We start from the raw sequence: 25,374 nt of genomic DNA on the forward strand, positions 1-25,374 counted from the left end.
AAAACTGGATGCAAGTATAAAAAAGATTGAAGTTTTTTAAGTGAATCCCTTCCAAAGGATTTTTTTTTGTTGTTGTTGTTGCTGTTTTTGTTTTAAAATCTTTCTCACCTGCCAGTGGTTCCTCCAAGAGATGAACCCTCAGTGTCAGTGGTGGCATTTGGCCATTGCTGGGATGGAATTTCTGATGTCCCAAATCAATTCTGCAATTCCAGAGGGAGGGATGGATGATTCAGGACAGCTCAGCCTCAGCTACCTGAAAAGGACTCAGCAGATGAAGGCAGATATTGATGAACTTTTCATGCTTTTTTACAAATTAAGCTCTTAAAAAAAAAAAAAAAAATATCAAAAGTGGCACTTAGTGAAGGAGCAATACTTATATTATTAAAAATTAGAATTTTTCCATGACATACAGCTGGCTTTAGGCTGAGCATCTCCACAGAACAGAGCTTTAATTTAGATTCTAAACCTGCTCTTCTATAATTTGAATTTTGGTGATGGGAGCAGTAGATAAAAACATTTAACAGGTGATTTCTCCCCATTTCCCTCCCCCACCTTGATGAATTTCACAGCAGCTCTGGGCATCATCTGCAGTCCCAGATTTTCAGATTTTCCAAACTGGATCACAGTGAAGTTTGGAATTGGGAATGTTGCTGGGTGAATGTGAACCTGGCCAGGTGAAGCTGAAAAATGAGGAATTTTTGAGGAAATGCAGCCAAGGATATGAGTGAGACTGGCTTAATTAAATTCACTAAATGCTGATTTCAAATGACAAAAAAAATTGCAGCTCAAAAATTAAATTTCCTCCTTCCCATGTTTTCCCATTGACTGGAAAAAAAGACAAATCAGCAAATTGTAGAAAACTGAGAGGATACAAAAAAACCCAGAGCCTGGAAAATTCTTATTTCCTTTGGATGAAAGAAAAATATTAAAGCTGAGAGTGTTTAGGAGAAATGTTGGATCCTTGTGCTGTGGGAGGAGCAGCAGAGTTTGGAATTGGTTTGGAATCTCTAAATTCCCTGCTGGGAATTCTGTGTCCTTCCCCACAGCTGCAGAAAATAAACCTCCCTTCAATTTTTGTCCTAAATTACACCAGTGATCTGACACTCTGCTCACACCTCTTAATTAGGATTTTTTCTAATAATTTCAGGGTTTTTTTTTTAGCATCACTGGTTGTTTCTGCCTTCAATCCTTGCCCAGTCCCAGTTCTGCTTTTCCTCTCTTGATCTTTCCCTTTTCATGGATCTGCAGCTCCTTAAGGGATTTTAGTTGGGTTTGCAGCATTACTGTAAATATTTTTGGTTTTTTTTTTTTTTTTTTCTGTACATTTTGTTGGTGGAATATTTGTGTGCTGGAGTAAGAACCTCTCCATGATGTTTTTTTTGCTCTTCAGTTGATGATAAATCTCTGTCCTGAAACATCTTTTTGAGAGCTGGAACTTAGGGAAGCAAGATTATTGCTCTGACATAGATTTAGTTTGTTTGTTTGTTTTTTTTAATGAATAATTACTTTTCTTAAAAAACTTGTAAACTTTTTTTTCCCCAATATCCCTTCATATCTAGGTTTTCTGATCCTCTGTTGTAGGTTGTGTGTGAAGAAATAGGGATTTGTGTTCTAGAAAGTCTTATTGTTAATATTTTAACTAGTGATGTGAAAGCCTGAGTCATATTTTTATTTTTGTGTTCTCTGTATCACTGCTGAAAGTTTTGTTTATTTGGTGAGGTTGGAGCCAGCAGTCAACACCAAAAATATCTTTTTTCTATTCCTGGAAAATCTGTTAAAATTGGAGCCATGTCCAATTCAAACCCCCCTAGTAATTAAATAACAATTATTTGTAGATTGGCTACACTTGAGCCAAAACTCCACTTTAGGAGTGAGTTAAAGAGAATTTTGTTTGACCCAGAGCAGTGAAGCATCAAACCCATCAAAACCCAGATTTAAAGGAGTGTAAAGAACAGAATTTGGGGAAAAAAAATAAAAAATTGATCCTCAAGTGATGCTAAATGGCTTTAAGGCCCTGCATGTTAAAAAGAGGGGGAAAAATAAATTTTTCTTTGTGAAGGGGAGTGGGAGGGTCCTGATCTTAACATAATGTCAGGCAAAGTTTGTACATAGTTCAAAGTTTTTAATTTTTTTTATATGATGCATTTTTTCAAGTGTATTTTGGTCTTTAATAGATGCAATTGTAAGTACTGTGTACACTCTGCAGCTAATAAAATTTATAAAGTGAAAAGCTTTGAGTCTTTGTTGGGAATGTTGTGATGGGGTGTGGGGAGGGCAGGGGGAATTTTGGGGTGGAGGGGATGGATTGAAATCCCAATCCTGGTCCAGGGATGGATTGAAATCCCAATCCTGGCTCAGGGATGGATGAAATCCCAATCCTGGCTCAGGGATGGATGAAATCCCAATCCTGGTCCAGGGATGGATGAAATCCCAATCCTGGTCAGGGATGGATGAAATCCCAATCCTGACTCAGGGATGGATGAAATCCCAATCCTGACCCAGGGATGGATGAAATCCCAATCCTGGTCAGGGATGGATGAAATCCCAATCCTGGTCCAGGGATGGATGAAATCCCAATCCTGGTCAGGGATGGATGAAATCCCAATCCTGACTCAGGGATGGATGAAATCCCAATCCTGACCCAGGGATGGATGAAATCCCAATCCTGGTCAGGGATGGATGAAATCCCAATCCTGACCCAGGGATGGATGAAATCCCAATCCTGGTCCAGGGATGGATGAAATCCCAATCCTGGCTCAGGGAGGGATGAAATCCCATTCCTGGTCCAGGGATGGATGAAATCCCAATCCTGGCTCAGGGATGGATGAAATCCCAATCCTGGCTCAGGGAGGGATGAAATCCCATTCCTGGTCCAGGGATGGATGAAATCCCAATCCTGACCCAGGGATGGATGAAATCCCAATCCTGACCCAGGGATGGATGAAATCCCAATCCTGACCAGGGATGGATGAAATCCCAATCCTGGTCAGGGATGGATGGAGATCCAAATCCTGACCAGGGATGGATGAAATCCCAATCCTGGCTCAGGGATGGATGAAATCCCAATCCTGGTCCAGGGATGGATGAAATCCCAATCCTGACCCAGGGATGGATGAAATCCCAATCCTGGTCCAGGGATGGATGAAATCCCAATCCTGACCAGGGATGGATGAAATCCCAATCCTGGTCAGGGATGGATGGAGATCCCTGTTCTGACCAGGGATGGATGGAGATCCAAATCCTGACCAGGGATGGATGAAATCCCAATCCTGACTCAGGGATGGATGAAATCCCAATCCTGACCAGGGATGGATGAAATCCCAATCCTGACCCAGGGATGGATGAAATCCCAATCCTGGTCAGGGATGGATGAAATCCCAATCCTGTCCCAGGGATGGATGAAATCCCAATCCTGGTCAGGGATGGATGAAATCCCAATCCTGACCCAGGGATGGATGAAATCCCAATCCTGACCCAGGGATGGATGAAATCCCAATCCTGGTCAGGGATGGATGAAATCCCAATCCTGGTCAGGGATGGATGAAATCCCAATCCTGGCTCAGGGGTGGATGGAGATCCCAATCCTGGCCCAGGGGTGGATGAAATCCCAATCCTGACCCAGGGATGGATGAAATCCCAATCCTGGCTCAGGGATGGATGAAATCCCAATCCTGTCCCAGGGATGGGTGGACCAGGAGTGCCCATGGACGTGGTGATGGAATTTCTATCTCTACCACTCCATCCTCATGTCCCAAATTTTAATTCCCTTCTGTTCCAGGTTACCTCCCAGGAAGATGATTCCTCCTCATCCCCACCCCCAGGAATCCTGTTGTTGTAAATATATTATCATGGTATTGGTTTCTCACAAATATTAGGGTGGATACTCTGAGTGAGGTGTTGAAATGGTTTTTAAAATATAATTTTCTTTAAAAGTAACATAAAATGTCTTTGAATTAACCTTCTTGGTTGGATAACACACCTGCTCTTATATTCCATTTACAGCACTGATCACCTGTAGAAATTAAAGACAACCCAAATTAAGACTAATAAAAAAAAATAAATTAAAACCACACTCAAGAAACACCCATGCTTCAAAAAAACAAACTCAGGAAGAAGCCATGTAAAACAGTTCCTGGAATATGAAAAATAGTTTATAAAAAAGTTAAAAAATTTTAATAATTTCCCAGTCTCTAATCCTTCTGGCCATGCTACTCTGCCCAGGATTGGATCTGCCAGAAAATCAGAAATAGTTCATGGCACAAACTCCAAACCCCCAGAGCTCACAGCCATGAAACCTTTCCAAAATTGGTCAATACCCTGATGATGACAGAAAAAAATAACCCCAAACCAAACAAACAACCCAAAAAGGAAGGAAATGACAGAGTGTCAGATCAGAAAATGAGAAGCTGGGACAGGAAATGTGGAGAACAATCACACAAGGAAATCAGAAATCAGTTTCTTTAGCTATTATGATGTAATTTTTTAGTTGTTTTTGGGGGGGGGGGGGTTTTGTTTTGTTTTTTGTTTTTGTTTTGTTGTTGTTGTTGTTGTTGTTGTTTTTTCCAGATAATTTGCAGCAAAATAATAAAATCATCTTGGCTATAATGGTGAAAAAAATAATATTTTGTGGCCACAGCAAAGCAACCAACAGAATTTATTTTTCTCTCTCAGCCTCACCTTCAGAACTGAATAAAGAATTGTCACAAAATTTATTCAACCCATGGATTTAATTCCTGTTTTTCACCTTCCTTCCCTCCCCTGCCACCCAACAACCAGTCTGGAATCTTCCTAAAATCTTAATATCCAAAAATTAAACCCATTTTTGTGCCTTTTTCAGCAGCCTCAATCTCCAGCTCATGGAATTAAGAGGGGAAAATCTCAGCCAGCTGAATTTGGGGATTTATCCACAATCCCTGAGGGAGGTTTGCTGATATCACTGTGATAACAGGATTCTGTAGGGGTGTAATTTATAATAAACTCAAGCTAGATTTATCCTGGAGCAGGGCTGTGTGTTAATAAACAACAAACAGAGTTATTTCTTTGTAAAACAAGAAATAACTTGGAGTGTAAATCCCACCTCAGGAGCCCAAGCTGATGACAGTTCATATTATAAATTAGACAAATATTTTCTTGTTTATTAGAACATATCAAATGTGTTGTTTGTCATTCTGAGGCCCAGGGGAAAAGCTCATAGGTTTAAAATAAAACAGATTTTTTTTTTTTTTGCTGAATTTTGCCAGAATGGGCAGTAATTAACACTTTTTCTGTGATTATTTAAGTGCAGAGAAAGCAGCTCATTGTGGCTGTGCCACATCCATTTCCTTAATTTGGGTTTATAGTTCCCTGCTATTTAAAAAATAATTTGGAAAAGCAAACACATCACAGCTTTTTTTTTCTTGTTTTGCCATCAAGGTGCTGTTAGAAAAGTGCAGTTTTCTTCATTTCCAGGGAATTTCTCTCCTTTCCCTGGTGGTTTTTTTTTTTTTTCTGAGTATCAGCTGTAAATATTTCCTCTTTGTCTGGTGAAATTGGGGGGGAGCAGAGAGGATGTGAGGCAAAAAGGGAATGTGAGCTCAGAGATGTGGAGGAAACTTGCCCAAACTGCATTTCCTCAGGTTTAAGGGGCTGGGCAGGGTCAGCACAGGAAATATTTGGGGTAATTGGAGGTACAAAGTTCTCCTGGGATGAAGATTTGGTGTTCCTGCAGATTGAAGGCCAGTTAATGATCAGCACTGTGGATTTTTGTTATTATTTTACTTGTTTTATTTATATTTTCTTTACATTTTTACTTATTTTATTTATATTTTTATTTATTATTTATTATTATTTATTTATTTATTTATTATTTTCATTATTTATTTATTATTTGTTACTACCACAAGCAGAAAGATGCAGTGTTGGATCCCAAAAATCTGGGATTTTTTTTGGTGCTTTCTCTGTTTTCCAGCACTGACCCCCTGGAGAATTCTGAGACTTTGAAGAAACTTCCAAATTCGAGTGATGGAGTTAAAATCACAGGTGTGGAGTGAAACAGATCTGTGTGATTTCACATGGTGAAGGGTTTGAAAAATGAGGTTTTTATGGTATAGTAATAGATTTGGGACAAGATGGGGGATTTTGGGTGCTGTTTCTTTCTGTCTTCTTCTTTTTCTTTTTCCTAGTTCCTGCTTGGTCAGTCAGTGCTGCACTGAGGGTCACAGGAGTTTGGTTATTGGCTTAAAAATATAAATAATTTAGGTGTTAATTCTCTATTGCACTGTTGAGCTTTAAGAGACCTTGTGGCAGATGGATTCATCTCCATTTTCCTCACTTTTAGCTAGAAGTGTTGCTGAACTTTCTGTACTTTAGATAAGATTTAATAAATCAAGCCTGAACATGAGAAAATTTGTTCCCTTTGTGTTTTTTAAATCCTGGCTCTGTGAAAACAGAAGAAAATGGAGATAAGACAGAATCCTCTCCCTGAAGTGCCACCATCCCTCTCTGGATCCACTGACCCTTCTCAGGGTTTATCTTGGATCTTCCCCTTGGAGAACAAAAACAGCAACAAAGAACAGATGATTTTCCCACTTCCATCCATCCCTGGGGATTTCTTCTGCTACTGAAAAAATCAGCGAATTTTCCTCCAGCAAGGATTCAGATTTCTCACAGCCTGTTCCATCTGCTGGTGCAAATATAAAATTTCATTTATCAATGAAGCCAAGCCAGGCTCCCCCCTCCACCAGTTGGCTCCAATTTGTTTAACACATATCAAAAATCTGTTAAAAAAAAAGAGAAATTCAGGAATTATCTGTGCCCAGGAAATTTCCAGGGTCTGAACAAAGCTCCACTGACCTGTAATCTTTCTTGTCAAGTGGTGAGAAATTGCTGACTTTTAGAAGATCATTCATTCTTTGATTAACTCATCCCAAACTTCCAGCTCGATGCTGTTCCTTGGTTTCATCTCTCCCCTGGAAATGGCTCCTGAGATGATCTTCTCCTGAGTCATTAACTTGGAGCTTTCTCAGCTTTCTTTTATTTTTTTTTCTGCACTCTAATCATATTCCATGAGAACTCATTCATCATTCCAGTCCCTCTTGCTTTAATGAGATTTTGATCAGAGTTAATTTGAATTTGGAACAGCATTTTGCACCAAACACGGGGTTGGAGTTTCCTGTTGGCTCTCCTAGGATGGGAGGGACAGGGAGTTCCTTTTTTTTAATTTTATTTTTTTAAAAAAAACCCAAAAAATCGGATGAACCTCAAGTTGTGATTCATCAGGGGGGAAGACAGGAAAAAACAACCCCATGGTGTGTCCAGGTCACCCAAAACAGGAACAGAACCAATGTCAGCACAGAGGAACACAGGAGGGAAAGACAGAACCAGCCCCAGAAATATTTCTGTCCCAAACCCATTTGGTTTTGATTAATACAATCCTACCAAACTACATCCACTGTTTTTGATGGTAATCAGTAAATTATTGATTGATTGCTTTTTATTTCCTTGGAGATTTTTTATTTCAGATGGTAAATTCCTCTCTGTGGGTGCAGTCATACAGCAGCTCACCTGTCTGGACCAGGAGAGAGTAACAAACACAGATTTTCTTCCCCAAAAATTGCTGAATTAAGACTGAGAACCTCACAGTGTTGGGAGGGAAAGACCTTAGAATGACAAAAGTTGCCAGATGTCCCACCATGAATTTCAATTTCTGGACAAAACACAGAACTACTGTAAAAATGAGAACCCAAAAGTGTAATTAAATAAGAACATTTCAGTCTGTGGGCAATGAGAGGTTGGGCTCTGCTGCTCCTGGATGTTCTAAACACTCCAGGGTGCTCCAGGCATCACCTCTGCTCTGGGACACGACCCACCTGCTGCCCTGCAGGAATCCACACCAAAACAGAGAATCAGCTGGATTTTATTTAGTTTTGCAGGGGAAAAAGAAATGTGAGTTTGGAGGTTGGGAGAGCTGAGCACAGCCTCTCCATGGGGAGGGATGAACAACCATGACATGGGAGAGGAAACACAACAACAGAGACAATTCCTGTGCTCACAAGGTGCCTTCAGAGAGGAGAAGCTGGCTCAGAGCTGTGAGGAATCCACATCCCTTTCCTGGGGTATCCTGCACCTCCTCACCCCTGGCAGGGGGTTCCTTCAAGCATCCCCACTGTCCAAAGCAGCTTTTGGGAGCTGCTCTTCCTCACCTTGGAAAGACAGAAAGTGTCACCTGGCTGTGCCCTGAGGTGACAGGAAGCTGATGGGATGTTCAGACTGTGCTGGGATGGTCCTGGGAATGATGTCTGGAATAACTGCCTGAAGAAGATGGGGATGTTCCCTCTCCAGAGTGACAGGTTCTTCCAGACCTGTGTTTAGTAGGGATTCTTTTCTTATGGTGTCAACGCCTGATTTTCCTTCTCCATGGATTCCCTCTGGCTTGGCTCATGCAGAGCTCTCCCAGGAGAGGCTGATTCCACCATGCCCAGGGTCAGCAGGGACTGGGAGCACCTGCTGCTCACCCAGACCTGGCTTCTGCTCTGCCTCCCTGCTCCTCCTGCTCTGAGCCACAGCACAAACCAGCACAGCCACCGTGAGCTTGGCCACCAGGAATCCAGCAAGGATGTAGAAAACAGTGAAATCCACGTCAGGAGGGGACCTGTGAAGAGCCAGAAATTCAACCATGAAGGGGATGAACCATGAGAAAATCTCCTGCAGTGCTGCCACAGTCCTAGGGAGATTAGAGATCTCAGCACGAGGGGTTTTGGGCTCACCTGGAGATGCTCTGCACAGCTCTGGGCTCCTCTGGCATGTGGGTCACCAGGTCAGCTGCTGATGGAAACATAAGAGTTTAGTCTGCAGATGTTTCTGGGTGATGTTCAGCTGGGCAGGTGACCCCAGGTGACGTGTCAGACACCCTCTGACAGTGAGGTCACGCTGCTGTAAATCAGGAATAAAAAGAGGCTGTGAAACACAGAACCTCCTGAGAGCCAAAAGTAAATGTTGACTCAAGCAGGCCCTTGGCAGCTGCAGACATCCATGAAATTCCATCAGGAACCCATGAAATTCCATCAGGAACATGTGAAATTCCATCAGGAACATGTGAAATTCCATCAGGAACACGTGAATTCTAGAAGGAACACATGAAATTCCAGTAGGAATCCATGAAATTCCATCAGGAACATGTGAAATCCCAGTTGTGAAATTCCAGTAAGAACCCGTGAAATTCCAATAGGAGCCCATGAAATTCCAGCAGGAACCTGTGAAGTTCCATCAGGAACCTGTGAAATTCCAGTAGGAACTGGTGAAATTCCATCAAGAACCCATGACATTCCAGTAGGAACACATGAATTTCCATCAAGAACCCATGATATTCCAGTAGGAATACATGAATTTCCATCAAGAACTCGTGATATTTCAATAGGAACACAGGAATTTCCATCAAGAACCCCTGCAATCCCATCAAGAACACATGAAACTCCATCAAGAACCCACAAAATCCCATCAAGAACCCCTGAAATCCCATCAAGAACCCATGAAATCCCCTCAAGAACCCATGACATTCCAGTAGGGACACATGAATTTCCATCCGGAACCCACGAAATCCCATCAAGAACCCCTGAAATCCATCAAGAACCCATGAAATCCCATCAAAACCCCATGACATTTCAGTAGGAACACATGAATTTCTATCAAGAACCCATGATATCCCATCAAGAGCCTATGATATTCTAGTAGGAATCCACCAAATCCCATCAAGAACCCATGACATTCCAGTAGGAACCCACCAAATCCCATCAAGAATCCCTGAACCCCATCCAGACCCCCTGAACTCCATCCAGACCCCCTGAATCCCATCAAGAACCCATGAACCCCATCAAGAACCCACCAAATCCCATCAAGAATCCCTGCAATCCCATCAAGACCCCCTGAACCCCATCCAGACCCCCTGAACCACATCAAGAACCCCTGAAACCCCATCAAGAACCCACCAAATCCCATCAAGAATCCCTGCAATCCCATCAAAAACCCCTGAAATCCCATCAAGACCCCCTGAACCACATCAAGAACCCCTGCAATCCCATCCAGACCCCCTGAACCACATCAAGAACCCCTGAAACCCCATCAAGAACCCACCAAATCCCATCAAGAATCCCTGAAATCCCATCAAGACCCCCTGAACCCCATCAAGACCCCCTGAACCCCATCCAGAACCCCTGAAACCCCCCCAGAACGCTCCCGGGCCGTACCTGGCAGCACCTCCAGGCGCACCTGGCGCAGGCTGCGGCGCTCGCCCAGGAAGGCGCTCTCGCAGCGGTACAGCCCCGCGTCCTGCGGCCGCAGCCGCCGCAGCGTCACCGTCAGCAGCCCGGCCCAGGTGTCGTCCCTGAGGCTGGTGGTGCCTCTGCTGCTCCAGGGCAAGGGCAGCCAGGCAGGTGGGGCGCTCAGCACCTGCTGCCACCTGCCCGGCTCCAGCTGCCGGCACCAGCGCTTGCCGCGCCACCACTGCCGCGCGTCGTAGGAGCAGTTGATGGAAATGGTGTCGCCCTCCGTGGCGGCCACCACGGTGATGTTCTGGGCAGAGCAGGGGGCTAAGGGGGCTGGGGACAGGGGACAGGGGGACAGGGGGACAGGGGGACACGGGGACAGGGGACACGGGGACACAGGGGGACACAGGGGGACACAGGGGGACACAGGGGGACAGGGGGACACAGGGCGACAAAGGGACAGGTGAGCCAAGGCTCTTCCAAGTCTATCCCTCACGGTAGGGATGCTGAATGTCATTTTCATCCTCTGGTGATGATACCCGTGGGGTAGTCACCTGTAGGGATGTCACCCTTATGGGTGACACCTGTAGGACTGTCACCTGTAGGGATGTCACCCATAGGGGTGTCACCTGTGGAACTGTCACCCATAGGGTGTCAGCTGTAGGATTTTCACCCGTAGGACTGTCACCTGTAGGGATGTCACCTGTAGGGATGTCACACATAGGGATGTCACCTCTAGGGATGTCACACATAGGGCTGTCACCTGTGGAACTGTCACCCATAAGGGTGTCACCTGTAGGACTGTCACCCATAGGGGTGTCACCTGTAGAGATGTCATCCACGGGGCTGTCATCCCTAAGACTGTCACCTGTGGGGTTGTCACCTGTGGGCTGTCACCCACAGGGTTATCATCTGTAGGATTGTCATGTGTAGGGCCTGTCACTCATAGGGTGTCACCTGTACAGCTGTCACCTGTAGGGTTATCACCTGTAAGATTGTCATCTGTAGGTCTGTCTCTGTAGGGCTGCCACCCATAGGGTTGTCACCTGCAGGACTGTCACCCATAGGGATGTCACCTGTGGGCTGTCACCTGTAGGGTTATCACCTGTAGGACTGTCACCTGTAGGTCTGTCTCTTTAGGGCTGCTACCCATAAACAGTCACCCATAGGGTGTCACCTGTAGGACTGTCACCCATAGGGTGTCACCTGTGGGCTGTCACCTGTAGGGTTATCACCTGTAGGACTGTCACCTGTAGGTCTGTCTCTTTAGGGCTGCTACCCATAAACAGTCACCCATAGGGTGTCACCTGTAGGACTGTCACTCGTGTCACCCACAGGGCTATCCCTGCAGACTGCTGTCACCTGTAGGGTGTCACCCTCAGACTTGTCACCTGTAGGGTGTCACCCATCCATTTCCCCCATACCAGCCCAGTGTACTCAATCCTGGCTCAGATATTCTGGAATTTGTCCCAGTGACACCTCCAAACCAGTGCCCTGCTCACTGGTTCCTTCTGAATCCTACTCCCAGTTTTCAAATCCAGTTTAACACTTTTTTTTAAATCTTTTAATACCTTTCTAATTTTAACCATGTTGACAACTGGTTTTTGTCTGCTGGACTTTATTTTTTTTTATTGTCTTGGTTCCTCATTTCTAATTTCCATTCCTCTTTGTGACAAGCAGAGGCAGAGGGGACAGTCTGAGCTATTAATACCTCCAGAGAGAAGTGAAGTGTGGTATTTGTGGAAATCTCTATTTCTAGTGAAAAAAAAAAAAAAAAATCACAGGCAAATGCTTCTGTGAGACCATAAGTAATGATAAAACAGAATTAAATTTAAAAATAGGCTCTTGTCAGGACTTTGTGCTGGCTGAGCCTTTTGATAACACTTCTCACAATAATTTCAACAATTCTAAGTGAATTGTAAACTAAAAAATACGAAGTGCTTTCAGCTTGACTAAAAGAAGACCTAAAATGGATCTGTGCTCTGCAAGTATCCAACACCTACAGGGCTTTATCCTGATGTTTTTCTGCACTTGGGTGTTCCAGTCAGGTTTTACCTCATGGAATATCCAGTCCAGTCCTGTTCAACCCCTCCAAATTTTTTTAATTGCTTCTCCTGTCCTCCCTTCTTTCCTCCAGCTCTGCCCCTGCAGCCCCAGAGTTCCCACAGCACTGCAAAACTTCTCTCCAACAGAATCACTGGAAGATTTCCTCATGTCCCTCTGGAAATGTTGTGTCATTCTCTTTCCAACCAATTCTGCTGACAGATCATAAACTATTGGTGTTCCTCATCCCTTCCTGGGTGCCACTGGGGAAAGTACAGAGAACTCCCAAACTCATCCCAATTTTTGGGACAGGTTCCTGTGCTCCAACAGCCTGAGTCTGTTGCCTTTTCCTGGTGAGGATCTGGGATTCCCAAAACACAGCTGGGCCCTGTACCTCAGTTCTCATTTCAGATTTTTCATTTCCAAGCTGGAAAATGCAGGTGTCCAGGATTCCAGAGCTGTGCCCTCCACTGGGTTTTATTTCCCTCCCCCTGAGCCCTGCCTGAGCTCATTTGCATCTATGTAAATCCCATTTGCTAACACACACAGCCCAGAATTTTGCAATTTCACATTGCACACAGGGCTTCTCTCATCACTGGTTCCTGTTCTGACTCAAAAACATCCATGTGAGGAAATCTGGGAGCACTCGGATCACCCTTTGATAAGCAAATAAAGGGAAAAGAGAAAACTCTGAGGATGGAACCTTGAGACAGAGACAAAGCTTTGCCCCAAATCCTTCACCCTTTACCCAAAGCCACGTGCAGCTCTTACCTGCCAGGAAGACCAAGGTGAGGTGCAGGATCTTCTCCATGGAGCTGAGCAAAGGAGAGGAGGCTGGAGAGGAGCAGCTCTGGCTCTGCCCATGGGCAGCTCCTCTCCCCCTCCTGCCTGTGCAGGAAGGAAGGAGCACAGGAACTTGGCATCTTCTTCATCCTGCACATTCAGCAATTCTCCAGGCACAGGCATTGCTCTCGTGGGCTGAAAATTCAGGCATCAGCATTGCCCAGGGCCAGTCACAGAGAAGAATTCCTTCCCAAAATCCCTGTGGTAGTGGTGATGACTTGGGTTTTCACTTTTATATTTTTTAGATTGTCTGCTTCTTGGTGTGAAACTTCATGTTGGGTGTTAGTAAGTTCTGTTCACAGGGGAGTTAGATGAAACAATTCCTTTCCAACTGGAGTATCAGGGACACCCAATACCCAAAAATCATAAACAACAGTGAGGGAAAGGGGCTCAGCCAAGGGGCTGGGACTTCATGGCCTGGGGCTGTGGTTGAATAATTGACCCCAATATGTAGATGAACCAAAACTTATAAAAATGTAAAAACTCATGACCAGGATCCACCTTCAACCTGGGTACAGCCCTGACCAGGCTCTTGCACTGCCCAAGGTGAATCCTTTCAATAAATTCCTGTTTTATTCCTTTTGCTCTGCCTAGTCTCTGTTCCAGGCATCAGTGGGAAGCCATCCCCTTGTCCAGGCACGATGGGGATAAATAATGAAAAATTAATTATGGAGATGTGCATGGGGGGAATTTCTGGAAAGCTGAAAGGGAGGTTCTCCTGGTAACTCTGGCAGCATCCTAAGGGTGAAGGAGGACAAGGATATCACCCCCTTGGTTTTCAGGAGGAAGAAGAGCATGGAGCATCCTTGTCTGAAATCCAACCACACAGAGCAGGGCAGGGCAGGGCTCTGGGAGAAGCTGTGGGTGCTCTAAAGCAGCCCAGCACCCAGCTGTGTTCTGCTCCTGGCACAAAGGACACAGGGCTCTGCTGGGGACACTGATTCTGAGCCAGCCATTGCCACAGGGATGCAGCCACAGACCCCAGAACATCAGCAGACTGATGGGGCTGGGCTGCTGGTTGGTATTTTTGAGGTGATTTATTTCCTTGGAGGTCGTCCATGAAAGTACAACTAGATCCTGGTTTCTAAAGTGGTGTGGTGCTAAACCTGCAGCCTGGCCATTCCTAAATGTGGTTAAGAAAATAGTTCCTCACAGTGACCAGAACCTCTCTGTCAGCTGACTGATTGCTGTTCTTGTTTCTTCTTGTTCCAGTGAGCACAAATCTGGATTCTCCTCAAGAATCTTCCCAAAAATGCCTCTCTTCCACTCCACTGTTTTTTGCTATTACCCTTCCACAGCTTGACCCAGTGCAACTGCACGAAGAGCAAATTGTTAGAGGAATGTTGTGCTGAATGAACCATTTCAAAAAATATTTTCTGTCAGGTCAACTCTGAAAATCTCAAAAATTTCCATCAACCTCCCTGCTGCAGCCCTGGCAAGAGGAGCCTGTTGGATGTGACTGGCCTGGGAATGAGGGCTGGTCTGTCACCTCCAGCAGGGCTTGGGGCAGGGAAATCAGGAGCCAGAGTCCCTGGAGAAATGGAGCTGAAGCCATAAACCCATTTCATGCTACTCCTCACATGGCTGTGAAATAAAATGTCTCATTTGGAGCATTTCCAGCAGAGAGGGAAGTACAGGCGTTGGTTCTGCTTATTCTTAGAATCCAGCCTTGCATCCTCTGCCCATTCCACGAAAAATGAAACCAGCCACAGCAAGGTTCGAGTTGGATCCCTGCAGCACTGGAATGAGTTTGCTTGGCCACAGCAGATGAATTTTTGGGATTGGGGCAGGGTTTGTACGGGGACACAGCTGGAACACCCTGCCCAGCTGGGTCCAGACCGTTCCTTTCACAAGGCCAGGCCTCCACACTCTGCCCTTTAATGGAATGGGAAAAGATGTACAAGAGATCCTAGGAGTCCCCCAACAGCTCTGTCTGACCCGAGGCACAAGTGTGGCAAAACCTCAGTGTGTTGTGTTGCAATACAGGATGTACCCAGAAATGTGGATTCTGTCCCCATCTGCTGCAGCCGGGTGGGGCAGTGACCCTGATCTCCTGGCACATATTCTCTGCTAATGGGCCATCTTTAAACCAGCTGGGGCAATCATCTTTATCTTTCCCATGACCCACCCTTCATCCAGGAGCTATCACCTGTTAATGGGCCATTGTTACAAACTGGGTGTGGCAGCGATTCTTATCTCTGTGAGAGATATCTCCTGTTAATGGGCCATTGTTACAAACTGGGTGTGGCAGTGATCTTTATCTCCTGGCACACATTATCTGCTAATGGGCCATCTTTAAACCAGCTGGATAATCATCTTTATCTTTCCCACAGCCCATCCTCCCTCCAGGAGATATCTCCTGTTCATGGCCAGTGAGTCCCAGTGCATGACTGATAAAATTCCACCATCCCACTGGGAGATGCTCCAGCCAGAAAAAAAAGTCAAGCCTTTCCTACCTAAATACAAACTGAAATTTTGAACACCAAAGTACCTTCTTTTCACTGGATTCCAAAAAAAAAAAAGCCAAACCTTTCCACATCATCCCTAAACCTTCACAAAAACCCTACAACCTTCTACAAAACCACTGCTTCAACAAAACCATATCTGTCACTGCAAAAAACTGTAGTGAACATTTATTAAAACTGCTGCCAACACCCTGACTGACTGACAGGTGTCAGCTTGGATTCTGACTCTGACAGTGTTTTGGGATTGTTCTTTGTAACACTGCATTTCTATTTTAGTTTTCTGAGTAAGGAACCGTTATTCCTAATTCCCATATCTTTGCCTAAAAGCCCCTTAATGTCAAAATTATAATAATTTAGAGGGAAGGGGTTTACATTCTCCATTTCAAAGAAAAGCTCCTGCCTTTATTGGCAAACACCTGTCCTTCACACCAGGACACTCTGTCCCTAAAACAGGAGGGAGGGCTGAAAACGCTCAGACAACACCACCCACACAGAGAGCAGCAAAACTCAGCTCATCCATCCACACTCCTCCTCCTCATTCCCAGTGTGCTTCCCAGTCCTTTCCCCCATTTCTGGCTTGTCTGGGGCTCTGTGCCTCACTCCCTGCTGCTCCTGGAGGACGGGGTGAAGGCGATGACGGCGTATTCCACAGACTGCGGGTTCCTCTGCGCCTGGCTCGGCTCCACGTTGCAGTACAGAGGGTCCCCGGGGCTGGGGGGGGAGTGCACATCCAGGTTGATGTATCCTGACCCTTTGCTGTCATCCTGAGAGCTTTCTCTCCTCACAGTGCTGCCAGGCTGGGAAAGGGAAGGGAAAGCACTTGTGAGTCAGTGTCAGGACACAGCTGCTGCCAGGAGAAGGAGATTTTCACCCAGGGAAAGGAGAAGCTGTGTCAAAATTTACCTTTGGTTGTGACAGAAGGGAAAGAACAGAAAACTCTTATTTCCCCCCCCCCCTTCACCTGGGTACAGGTGACAACCTCATGCTGTGTCCCTGTTTGCTACTCCTTGAGTCCCTTCTCAGAATTAGTTCCATTGGGTTTGCTCCTGCTGGAGTTTCCTTGCATTAATTACCAGCCAGGAATATTCCTCTCTCTGCTGACATTAAATACCATTTTTCCCCTGTTTATAACCAAACTGAGCTCCAAGCTCCCCACCAGGTGGGTCTGACATCTCCTCCCAGAGTGCTGCTCAGGGATTTGGCACTGTGTGGGAAATGTTTCATTGTCCTTACCTGTGCTGTGCCCTCTGCTCTGTCTCTGGTGTCCTCTGCTTCTCTGTTACCTTTGGAATGATGCAAAATCAGAAGGTTTAGATGAAGAGAAGTCCATGAAAAGCTCTGACGAGGCTTGGGAGAGCAGTGGGATTGCCCAGTGATAGGATGTGCCTCTGCCCTGGGCAACTCCTTGCTGAGTTTACTCCTCCTCTAAGGTGTTTGCACCCCTGTGTAGGCTCTGGAGGAACCTGGGTCTGATTTATAGTGAGGAGAGGCAGGGAGGAGCCTGCCTTGAGCCCAGCCTGAGCTTCTGGCAATGAGCTCACCTGGGCTGCCGTGGGGGATGGCCCTGCTGGGACTGCCCCAGCTCCACATACCTGTTCTGGCCAGGAGCTTGTAGTACCTGACACCCAGGGCTGTGGAGGTGATGAGGGACAGGAGGAGCAGGATGAGCAGCACCACGGTCACGATGATGAAGGTGCTGTCACTGGAGCTGGAGGAGAGGAAGGGAGTTACCAGTATGGGGTGGTGTAACAGCCATCACCTAAAAGAGGGACAGGGACAGGTTTTGTGTGCTCACTTCAAGCACTTGGGAAGAGAGTCAGTGGCTTGGGTTGCAATACAGGACATGACCAGAAATGTGAATTCTGTCCCCATCTGTTGCAGCCAGGTGGGGCAGTGACCCTGATCTCCTGGCACACATTATCTGCTAATGGGCCATCTTTAAACCAGCTGGGACAATCATCTTTATCTTCCCACAGCCCATCCTCCCTCCAGGAGATATCTCCTGTTCATGGCCACTGAGTCCCAGTGCATGACTGATAAAATTCCATCATCCCACTGGGAGATGCTCCAGCCAGGGCAGGAGCCAAGCCTTTCCTACCCAGATAAAAACTGAGATTTGGAACACCAGAGCACCTTTCCCACTGGATTCCAGAGGAAAGCCAGACCTTTCCACATCATCCCTGCACCTTCAGAGGAAACTGCACCTTCTCCAGGAGCACTGCTCCAGCTGAACCACATCTGCCCCTGCAGGAGGATGCAGCCACCATTGAATGGGACTGCTGCCACCACCCTGACTGACTGACTGACGGGTGTCAGCTTGGATTCTGACTCTGGCAGTGTTTTGGGATTGTTCTTTGTGATACTGTATTTCTATTTTAATTTTCCTAGTAAAGAACTGTTATTCCTAATTCCCATATCTTTGCCTGATAGCCCCTTAATTTCCAAATTATAATAATATGGAGGAAGGAGGTTTACATTCTCCATTTCAAGGAGAGGCTCCTGCCTTTCTTGGCAGACACCTGTCCTTCAAACCAGGACAGTCTGGTTCTCCTGCAAGATCTCCTGCAGAATCCTCCATCTCTGAGGCTGCTCAAGCCCTGCTGATCCAGAAGGGAATAAGTGGTACTGGGGAACTTCCCTGGTTCCTGATTCTTGATTTTTCTACTTGGCTGCATCTTCTGAGCTTTTTCTAACCCATTCTCCAGGCTTTAGAAACAAGGCACTGTTCAAAGCTTTGAGCACAATTACAGATTCTCTGGAGCAGGGATGGTTCTGCTCTGAGGTGCTGCTGTACCATTGATGACAGCAGATGTGCAAAGGGGGAAAATCCTGTACATTTATCTGGCAAATGGAATAACAGCAGCCAAGGACTGTCCCATTGTTAAATACTCAGAGAGGTGGGAGCAAAGTGGAGGCTGAGGGGCAGAATCTGGATGTTGTGTTCATGTGAAGTTCAGAACCAAAGAGAGAAGGATAAAGAGGCATCTTCTGTGACAGATTTTACCAATCTGCCTCTTCCTTTGGAATTAGGGTTAGGGCAGGAGCTGGAGGAGGAGAGGCCACCTTTGGTGAGGATCCTGTCACATTCAGTTCCTCTACAGGAGCAGCCAGAGTGCCCAGGTGCCTGGCCCAGGTGTACAACACAAATAACTTGTGTATGCTCAGGCCCAGAGATTCTTCTTAGGCTTTACCTGGGCTCACCCAAAATAATATCTTGATTTTTCATTTCAGTGCCTGAAGAATGTCCCGGAGGCAACGCTGCAAAGACAGACATGAGGAGAGGAATGGTCACTGTGGGGCTGCACTGCACTCAGCAGTGAAACCTCTGCCACTGCTGCTCCTGTGCCCAGGGATCCTAAGAGTTTATCCAGAGCATCCCAATGCCCCCTCCCATCATCTGCACTGCACTCTTAGCTCTGCAGAGCCAGGCTGCTGCTCTGCCATGACCAGAGGTCTCAGTGCCTTTCCTCACCATTAAAACAGTGTCTAGAAGAAAACCCAGAAGTCACAAATCTGTAAAACCCGAGTCTAAAGTCATTCCCTTGACAACCCAATGGAAGTTAATTGAAAGCCAAAGGATGAATCACACTAAAGGGGCTAAAAAGTCACTTTAAAGAACCGGTATAAAACACTGAGTTATCAAACCACTCCCAGGTGAAGGAGGAACAGCACAGCACCGATGTGGATCTACTCCCACCCCTGCTGCTCTTCCACAGGGTAGTGGCCACAAGAAGACCCAAAGCTGCAGGGTTTGGGCAGGCAAACACGAGCAAGGTGAGGGCTGGGGTAAGTGCAGAGCAGGGCAAGGAGTGTGGAATGCACAAAGGGGTCCTGGCAGATGCATACCCACCCCTGGAGATGATGAGCGTGACCTCCTCCATGCGGGACAGAGCGGAGCGCTCCTGCAGCGCGCACCAGTACACGCCCGAGTCCTGCAGCTGCAGCTGCGCCATGGTGACGGTGACAATGCCCTGCTGGCTGTCATCCTGCACCCTGACACCGGCCCGAGCCGTGCTGTTCCCTGCCGGGGGCTCTGAGCTGGTGCTGGCCAGCACGTGGCACTTTTCCCCCTCCTTCCTGCACCAAGCTTTGGTGGCAGACGCGTAGTCGGCGATCTTGTAGTGGCACTGGACAGAGACGGTGCCTGACTCCTCGGCTATGTGCTGCTGGGTCCCTGGAAAACACCCGGGGTGTGCTGATCCCAGAGTGGGAGCTGACAGGGCTGCCCCTCCCCAGCTCTGGATTACCCTGGAGCAGCATCCAGATCCACACTCCCACCTTCACCTCCACACCTCCAGCTCCACAACCACCTTGACACCTCCACACCTCCACCTTTATCTCCACCTTCACCTCCACACATCCAACTCCACCTCCACTTCTACCTCCACTTCCACTTTCACCTCCACCCCTCCACCTTCACCTTCACCCCCACACCTCTACCTTTACCTCCACACTTCCACCTCCCCTAAGCAGAAGAGGACTGCACCCAGATTCCCCATGCAGTTGTGTCATAAATTTGGGGGTCCTGTCCCTCTCCTCTAGTTCCCTCAGGGTGGGACACTCATTCCATAGAGTCTGGGAGAGTTGGTGACTGTGGGGTCAGAGTAAGAGCCATGCCTGGAATGGGGAAGGGTCCCAGCAGCACCCAGTGGGAACCAGTGCTGCAGCCACCCTGTGGGAAGCAGTTGGGGTGAGCAGCCCCATCTGTGGGACCCACAGGAACCTCACAGGAGCTTCTGCTGGCAGCAGAGAGAGCATGAGGGCCAGCCCTCATCTTTGGCTCAAAGGTCCCGTGGATAACCACTGTGTGCACTGGAGGGATGGGCAGGGGAGAGACGGTGTCACCAGGGCTGAGACCTGCCCACATCCACACCTGGCTGCCAGGAGGGGCAGTGAGAGGGCAGCAGGAGCCCACCCTTGGGCACTGAGTGCAATAGGAGCCCACCCTTGGGCAGTGAGTGCAATAGGAGCCCACCTTTGGGCTCTGAGTGCAGCAGGAGCCCACCTTTGGGCACTGAGTGCAATAGGAGCCCATCCTTGGGCACTGAGTGCAATAGGAGCCCACCCTTGGGCAGTGAGTGCAATAGGAGCCCACCTTTGGGCTCTGAGTGCAGCAGGAGCCCACCTTTGGGCACTGAGTGCAATAGGAGCCCACCTTTGGGCACTGAGTGCAATAGGAGCCCATCCTTGGGCACTGAGTGCAATAGGAGCTCACCCTTGGGCACAATGCAATAGGAGCCCACCCTTGGGCACTGAGTGCAATAGGAGCCCACCCTTGGGCAGTGAGTGCAATAGGAGCCCACCTTTGGGCTCTGAGTGCAGCAGGAGCCCACCTTTGGGCACTGAGTGCAATAGGAGCTCACCTTTGGGCACTGAGTGCAATAGGAGCCCATCCTTGGGCACTGAGTGCAATAGGAGCCCATCCTTGGGCACTGAGTGCAATAGGAGCTCACCCTTGGGCACAATGCAATAGGAGCCCACCCTTGGGCACTGAGTGCAATAGGAGCCCACCCTTGGGCTCTGAGTACAGTAGGAGCCCACCCTTGGCCACTGAGTGCAGTAGGAGCCCACCCTTGGACACTGAGTGCAGCAGGAGCCCACCCTTGGGCTCTGGGGCATGGCAGGTACTCACTCTTGAACACAGACAGCACGATCTCGGTTCGGCGCTCAGAGCCCACTGCACACCAGTACACACCAGAGTCCTGGGTCTGCAGCTGCTTCATGACGACAATGAGAGTCCTCTGAGCATCATAGTAGGTTGATGCTCTGTCTTGCAGGGATTTAGTTGCACTCGTGTTTGAGGATGTTTTTCTCTCCACTGTGCACAGCCCTTTCCAGCACCAGGCTGGGCACTGCACCAACAGTGTGTCCAACTCCCACCTGAGCAGCTCTGTGAACACCAAAAGTGTTTCAGTCAGTGCCACGGGCACCTGGGACAGACCATGCCCTGGGGCAGCTCCCTCAGGAGAGCCCCTCCTCAGGGCAGGGGGAGGAGGGGACACGAGGGGCTGGGAGCCAGCAGGACCTGCCAGCTCTGTGGGGCTCCTTCACTGGGAGGGAAAGCAGGGAGTGAAGCTGGGGGGATCAGGGGAAGCTGCTCAGCTGTGGGGGAGAGGGGGGCAGAGCAGGGGAAGGAATAAGGTTGCTTCCTGACCAGGCTTGGCTTTGGGTGGGGTACAGGTACTCACCCTTGAAAACATTCAGGGAGATCGTCTTTAGCCGTGGGGATATACTGCTAGAGTAAGTACAGAAATATGTGCCTGAGTCCCCTGCCTGGAGGTCAGTCATGGTGATGGACACAATCTTATTAGTGGTGTCATCCTCTATTTTAAGTCTCCCATCCTTTCTTTGAGAGCCATAGTACGTGTACAGTACAGTTTGACAGCTTCCATCTTTCAGGAGGCACCAGTATTTCGTCTGCCACGCAGCATCCCGCGCTGTATAAGGACACTGGATGTACAGAGTGTCCCCTTCCCGTCGTCTCTGGGCTTCAGAGGTTTGGCCTTGGAGACCTGGAAGGATCAGATGTGGTGAGGGAGAGGGGAGCCGATCACAGAAGCACAGAATCAACCACAGAATCACAGAATGACAGAATCAGAGAAACTCAGAATCAACAAGGTTGGAAAAGACCTTTGAGATCACCGAGTCCAACCTACGCCCTAACACCACCCCATCACCCAGATCGTGGCACTCAGTGCCACATCCCAGCCATGCCAGAGGCTCCTGTCCCTGTCCTGTCCCTGTCCCTGTCCCATCCCTGCCCCTGTCCCTGTCCTTGTCCAATCCTTGTCCCTGTCCCTGTCCCTGTCCCATCCCTGCCCCTTTCCCTTTCCCTTTCCCTTTCCCTTTCCCTTTCCCTTTCCCTTTCCCTTTCCCTTTCCCTTTCCCTTTCCCTTTCCCTGTCCCTGTCCTATCCTTGTCCCTGTCCCATCCCGGCCCCTTTCCCTGTCCCTTTCCCTGTCCCTGTCCCATCCCTTTCCCTGTCCCATCCCTTTCCCTTTCCCTGCCCCTGTCCCTTTCCCTGTCCTTTTCCCTGTCCCATTCCTGCCCCTTTCCCTGTCCCTGTCCCTGTCCCATCTCTGCCCCTTTCCCTTTCCCTTTCCCTGTCCCCGTGCCATCCCTGTCCCCAGGGACACACCGACCCTCCTCCTACCTGGGAAGCAGAGGGGCAGCAGGATCAGGGCTCTCAGCTCCATGGCCGTGCCCCAGGGAGGGGGCAGCACTCGGGGCCCTGTGACAGTGTGGGTGCCCCTGAGCCCTCCAGCCTGGCTGTGACACAGCTGGGGGAAGTGCTGAGCTCTTGCCTCAAGCGGAAATGCCTCCCCATGTTTTGTTTCAACATTAATATGAAGATAATCTCAGGGTGTTTTTGGGGAAGTGGCAGAGCGCAGAGCGCTGCCAGAAGCTGGCACTTCTCTCGCCTGGCTGGTGGCATTTGTCCTTCCCCAGCCTCTGGTGAGGTTGACACACCTGGTTCCTCTTTCTCCCTGGTTGGTAGGAGGGAAATGCTGCAGCTTTTGGTGTCACATGAACTTCTCTGTGGCCAATTCTGCACCCAGGTGCTCAAGCAGGGCTCACAGAGGGAATGGGGATTCTGTCACTTTCCCCCTCCTTTCCCTCTGCCTCCTGCAGATTCACACGAAGCCAGCACTGCTGCCAAAGCCACCTGTGGAATCCTCCAGGTCAGTCCTGGAGCTGCTGTGTGCTCATCCCACACCCAAAATCCCCCTTGGTGACAGCTGTCCCACCTCTGGGAATTCCCCCATGCTCTTCCACACCTGGTTCCATCCCAAAGAGCTGCTTTGGGAATCAGGAGCAGTGTCAGGGCTTATTTGCCTCAAGGCAAAGATTCCCTGGCCTTTCTCTCTCTGGGTACTGCAAGGATGCTGGAGAAAGCCTGAGCTTCCCTCTGCTCCCAGTGCTTCCCACACTGGGAACCGTGTCCCACATCAGCAGGGCTTGGCTGAGTGTTCTGGTGTGAAGGACAGGTGTCTGCCAATAAAGGCAGGAGCATCTCTTTGAAAATGAGAATTTAAACCCCTTCCCTCCAAATTATTATTATGATTTGGAAATTAAGTGGCTCTCAGGCAAAGAGAGGGGAATTAGGAATAACAGTTCCTTACTAGGAAAATTAAAATAGAAATACAGTATTACAAAGAACAATCCCAAAACCCTGCCAGAGTCAGAATCCAAGCTGACACCCGTCAGTCAGTCAGGGTGGTGGCAGCAGTCCCATTCAATGGTGGCTGCATCCTCCTGCAGGGGCAGATGTGGTTCAGCTGGAGCAGTGCTCCTGGAGAAGGTGCAGTTTCCTCTGAAGGTGCAGGGATGATGTGGAAAGGTCTGGCTTTCCTCTGGAATCCAGTGGGAAAGGTGCTCTGGTGTTCCAAATCTCAGTTTTTATCTGGGTAGGAAAGGCTTGGCTCCTGCCCTGGCTGGAGCATCTCCCAGTGGGATGATGGAATTTTATCAGTCATGCACTGGGACTCACTGGCCATGAACAGGAGATATCTCCTGGAGGGAGGAGGGGCTGTGGAAAGATAAAGATGATTGCCCCAGCTGGTTTAAAGATGGCCCATTAGCAGATAATGTGTGCCAGGAGATAAAGATCACTGCCACACCCAGTTTGTAACAATGGCCCATTAACAGGTGATATCTCCAACAGAGATAAGAATCGCTGCCACACCCAGTTTTTAACAATGGCCCATTAACAGGTGATAGCTCCTGGATGAAGGGTGGGTCATGGGGAAGATAAAGATGATTGCCCAGCTGGTTTAAAGATGGCCCATTAGCAGAGAATATGTGCCAGGAGATCAGGGTCACTGCCCCACCCGGCTGCAGCAGATGGGGACAGAATCCACATCTCTGGTCACATTCTGTATTGCAACCCAAGACACTGAACCCCTCCTGAGCCTCCTTTTCAGCTCCTGTGTCCTTCCCTGCCCTTGAAGCAGCCAGAGCAGAGCAGGAGCCGCCGTCCCCTGGGCTGGTACCTGCCCCGCTCCAGCACACACAGACTCCACTGACACCCCGGCTGCAAAGAATTTCCAATTATATGAATAAGCAGCTTATTAACAATACATTCTGGCTAATCATTCTGTGCTAGATATCTCCTCATTGTCTCGTCCCCAAATCCCTCTCTCATCAGGCACTTGATGCGCGGTAACGAGAAGGGGGAACACGGAGAACAAATCCCAGGAGTGTGCAATTAGTTCAGTTCCTGCAACTGGTTGCCTCCAAACCGAGCCAGGAGCTGCTCCCCAGCCCTTCCCAAGGTGTTTGCTGCATCCATGGGAGGTCCTGGCAGAGGGGAGAGGCTCTGTGGGGCAGGACAGGTGGAGAGGAGGTGCCTGTTCAGGGCTTGGCATGGTGGAGCAGCAGGAATGGGATAAAGTTGGTCCTTCTGCTGCACCTCTGACAGAGGATCAATAGGGTTTTAATTGTAGAATCATTGTAGATTTTAATTAAAGAATTGTATCTATTCTATTCTATTCTATTCTATTCTATTCTATATATTTTAATTGTAGAATCATTATAGATTTTAATTGAAGGATTGTATATATTCTATTCTATTCTATTCTATATATTTCAATTATAGATTTTAATTACATCATGTTACATCATATTATATTATATTATATTATATTATATTATATTATATTATATTATATTATATTATATTATATTATATTATATTATATTATATTATATTATATTATATTATATTACATTGCATTATATTATATTACATTCATATATATATTCTCTTTTTTAAAATTTATTTT

At 47.7% G+C, this 25,374-nt stretch overlaps 2 protein-coding genes across 3 annotated transcripts; both read right to left on the reverse strand.

The window, feature by feature from the left end:
- Nucleotides 1-6,941: 6,941 nt before the first annotated feature.
- On the reverse strand, nucleotides 6,942-13,294 carry LOC306812679 (triggering receptor expressed on myeloid cells 2-like). Of its 2 annotated transcripts, none has more exons than XM_079327471.1 (4): nucleotides 13,053-13,294; nucleotides 10,221-10,562; nucleotides 8,745-8,799; nucleotides 6,942-8,629 (listed from the first exon to the last, which is right to left on the reverse strand). In XM_079327471.1, exons 1-4 carry the CDS (start codon nucleotides 13,090-13,092, stop codon nucleotides 8,416-8,418), a joined length of 651 nt encoding a protein of 216 aa, XP_079183597.1. In that variant the 5' UTR covers nucleotides 13,093-13,294; the 3' UTR covers nucleotides 6,942-8,415. The 2 variants fall into 2 exon arrangements, with proteins under 2 accessions (XP_079183597.1, XP_079183596.1); XM_079327470.1 differs by having other exon boundaries at nucleotides 8,745-8,802.
- Nucleotides 13,295-15,898: 2,604 nt separating this feature from the next.
- Nucleotides 15,899-21,916, reverse strand: LOC306812659 (polymeric immunoglobulin receptor-like; the record flags this gene model as incomplete). The annotated part of the gene is made up of 7 exons (XM_079327436.1): nucleotides 15,899-16,386; nucleotides 16,823-16,872; nucleotides 17,182-17,297; nucleotides 18,781-18,847; nucleotides 19,440-19,763; nucleotides 21,222-21,479; nucleotides 21,778-21,916. Coding segments are annotated over 7 exons (1,155 nt in total), but the record flags the coding sequence as incomplete, so codon positions are not given.
- Between the last annotated feature and the right edge of the window lie 3,458 nt (nucleotides 21,917-25,374).

The sequence above is a fragment of the Erithacus rubecula genome (assembly GCF_903797595.1).
Source record: "Erithacus rubecula genome assembly, chromosome: 26".
Lineage (NCBI taxonomy): Eukaryota > Metazoa > Chordata > Aves > Passeriformes > Muscicapidae > Erithacus > Erithacus rubecula.

What these genes read in the sequence shown, in the direction of transcription:
- LOC306812679 (XM_079327470.1), bottom strand. Translation starts at nt 13,092, where the DNA reads ATGGAGAAGATCCTGCACCTCACCTTGGTCTTCCTGGCAG. An exon ending in CACCTTGGTCTTCCTGGCAG is followed by an intron (nt 10,563 to 13,052) that starts GTAAGAGCTGCA and finishes CAGCCCCCTTAG; the next exon opens with CCCCCTGCTCTGCCCAGAAC. An exon ending in GCTGTGCAGAGCATCTCCAG is followed by an intron (nt 8,630 to 8,744) that starts GTGAGCCCAAAA and finishes GGCTCTTCACAG; the next exon opens with GTCCCCTCCTGACGTGGATT.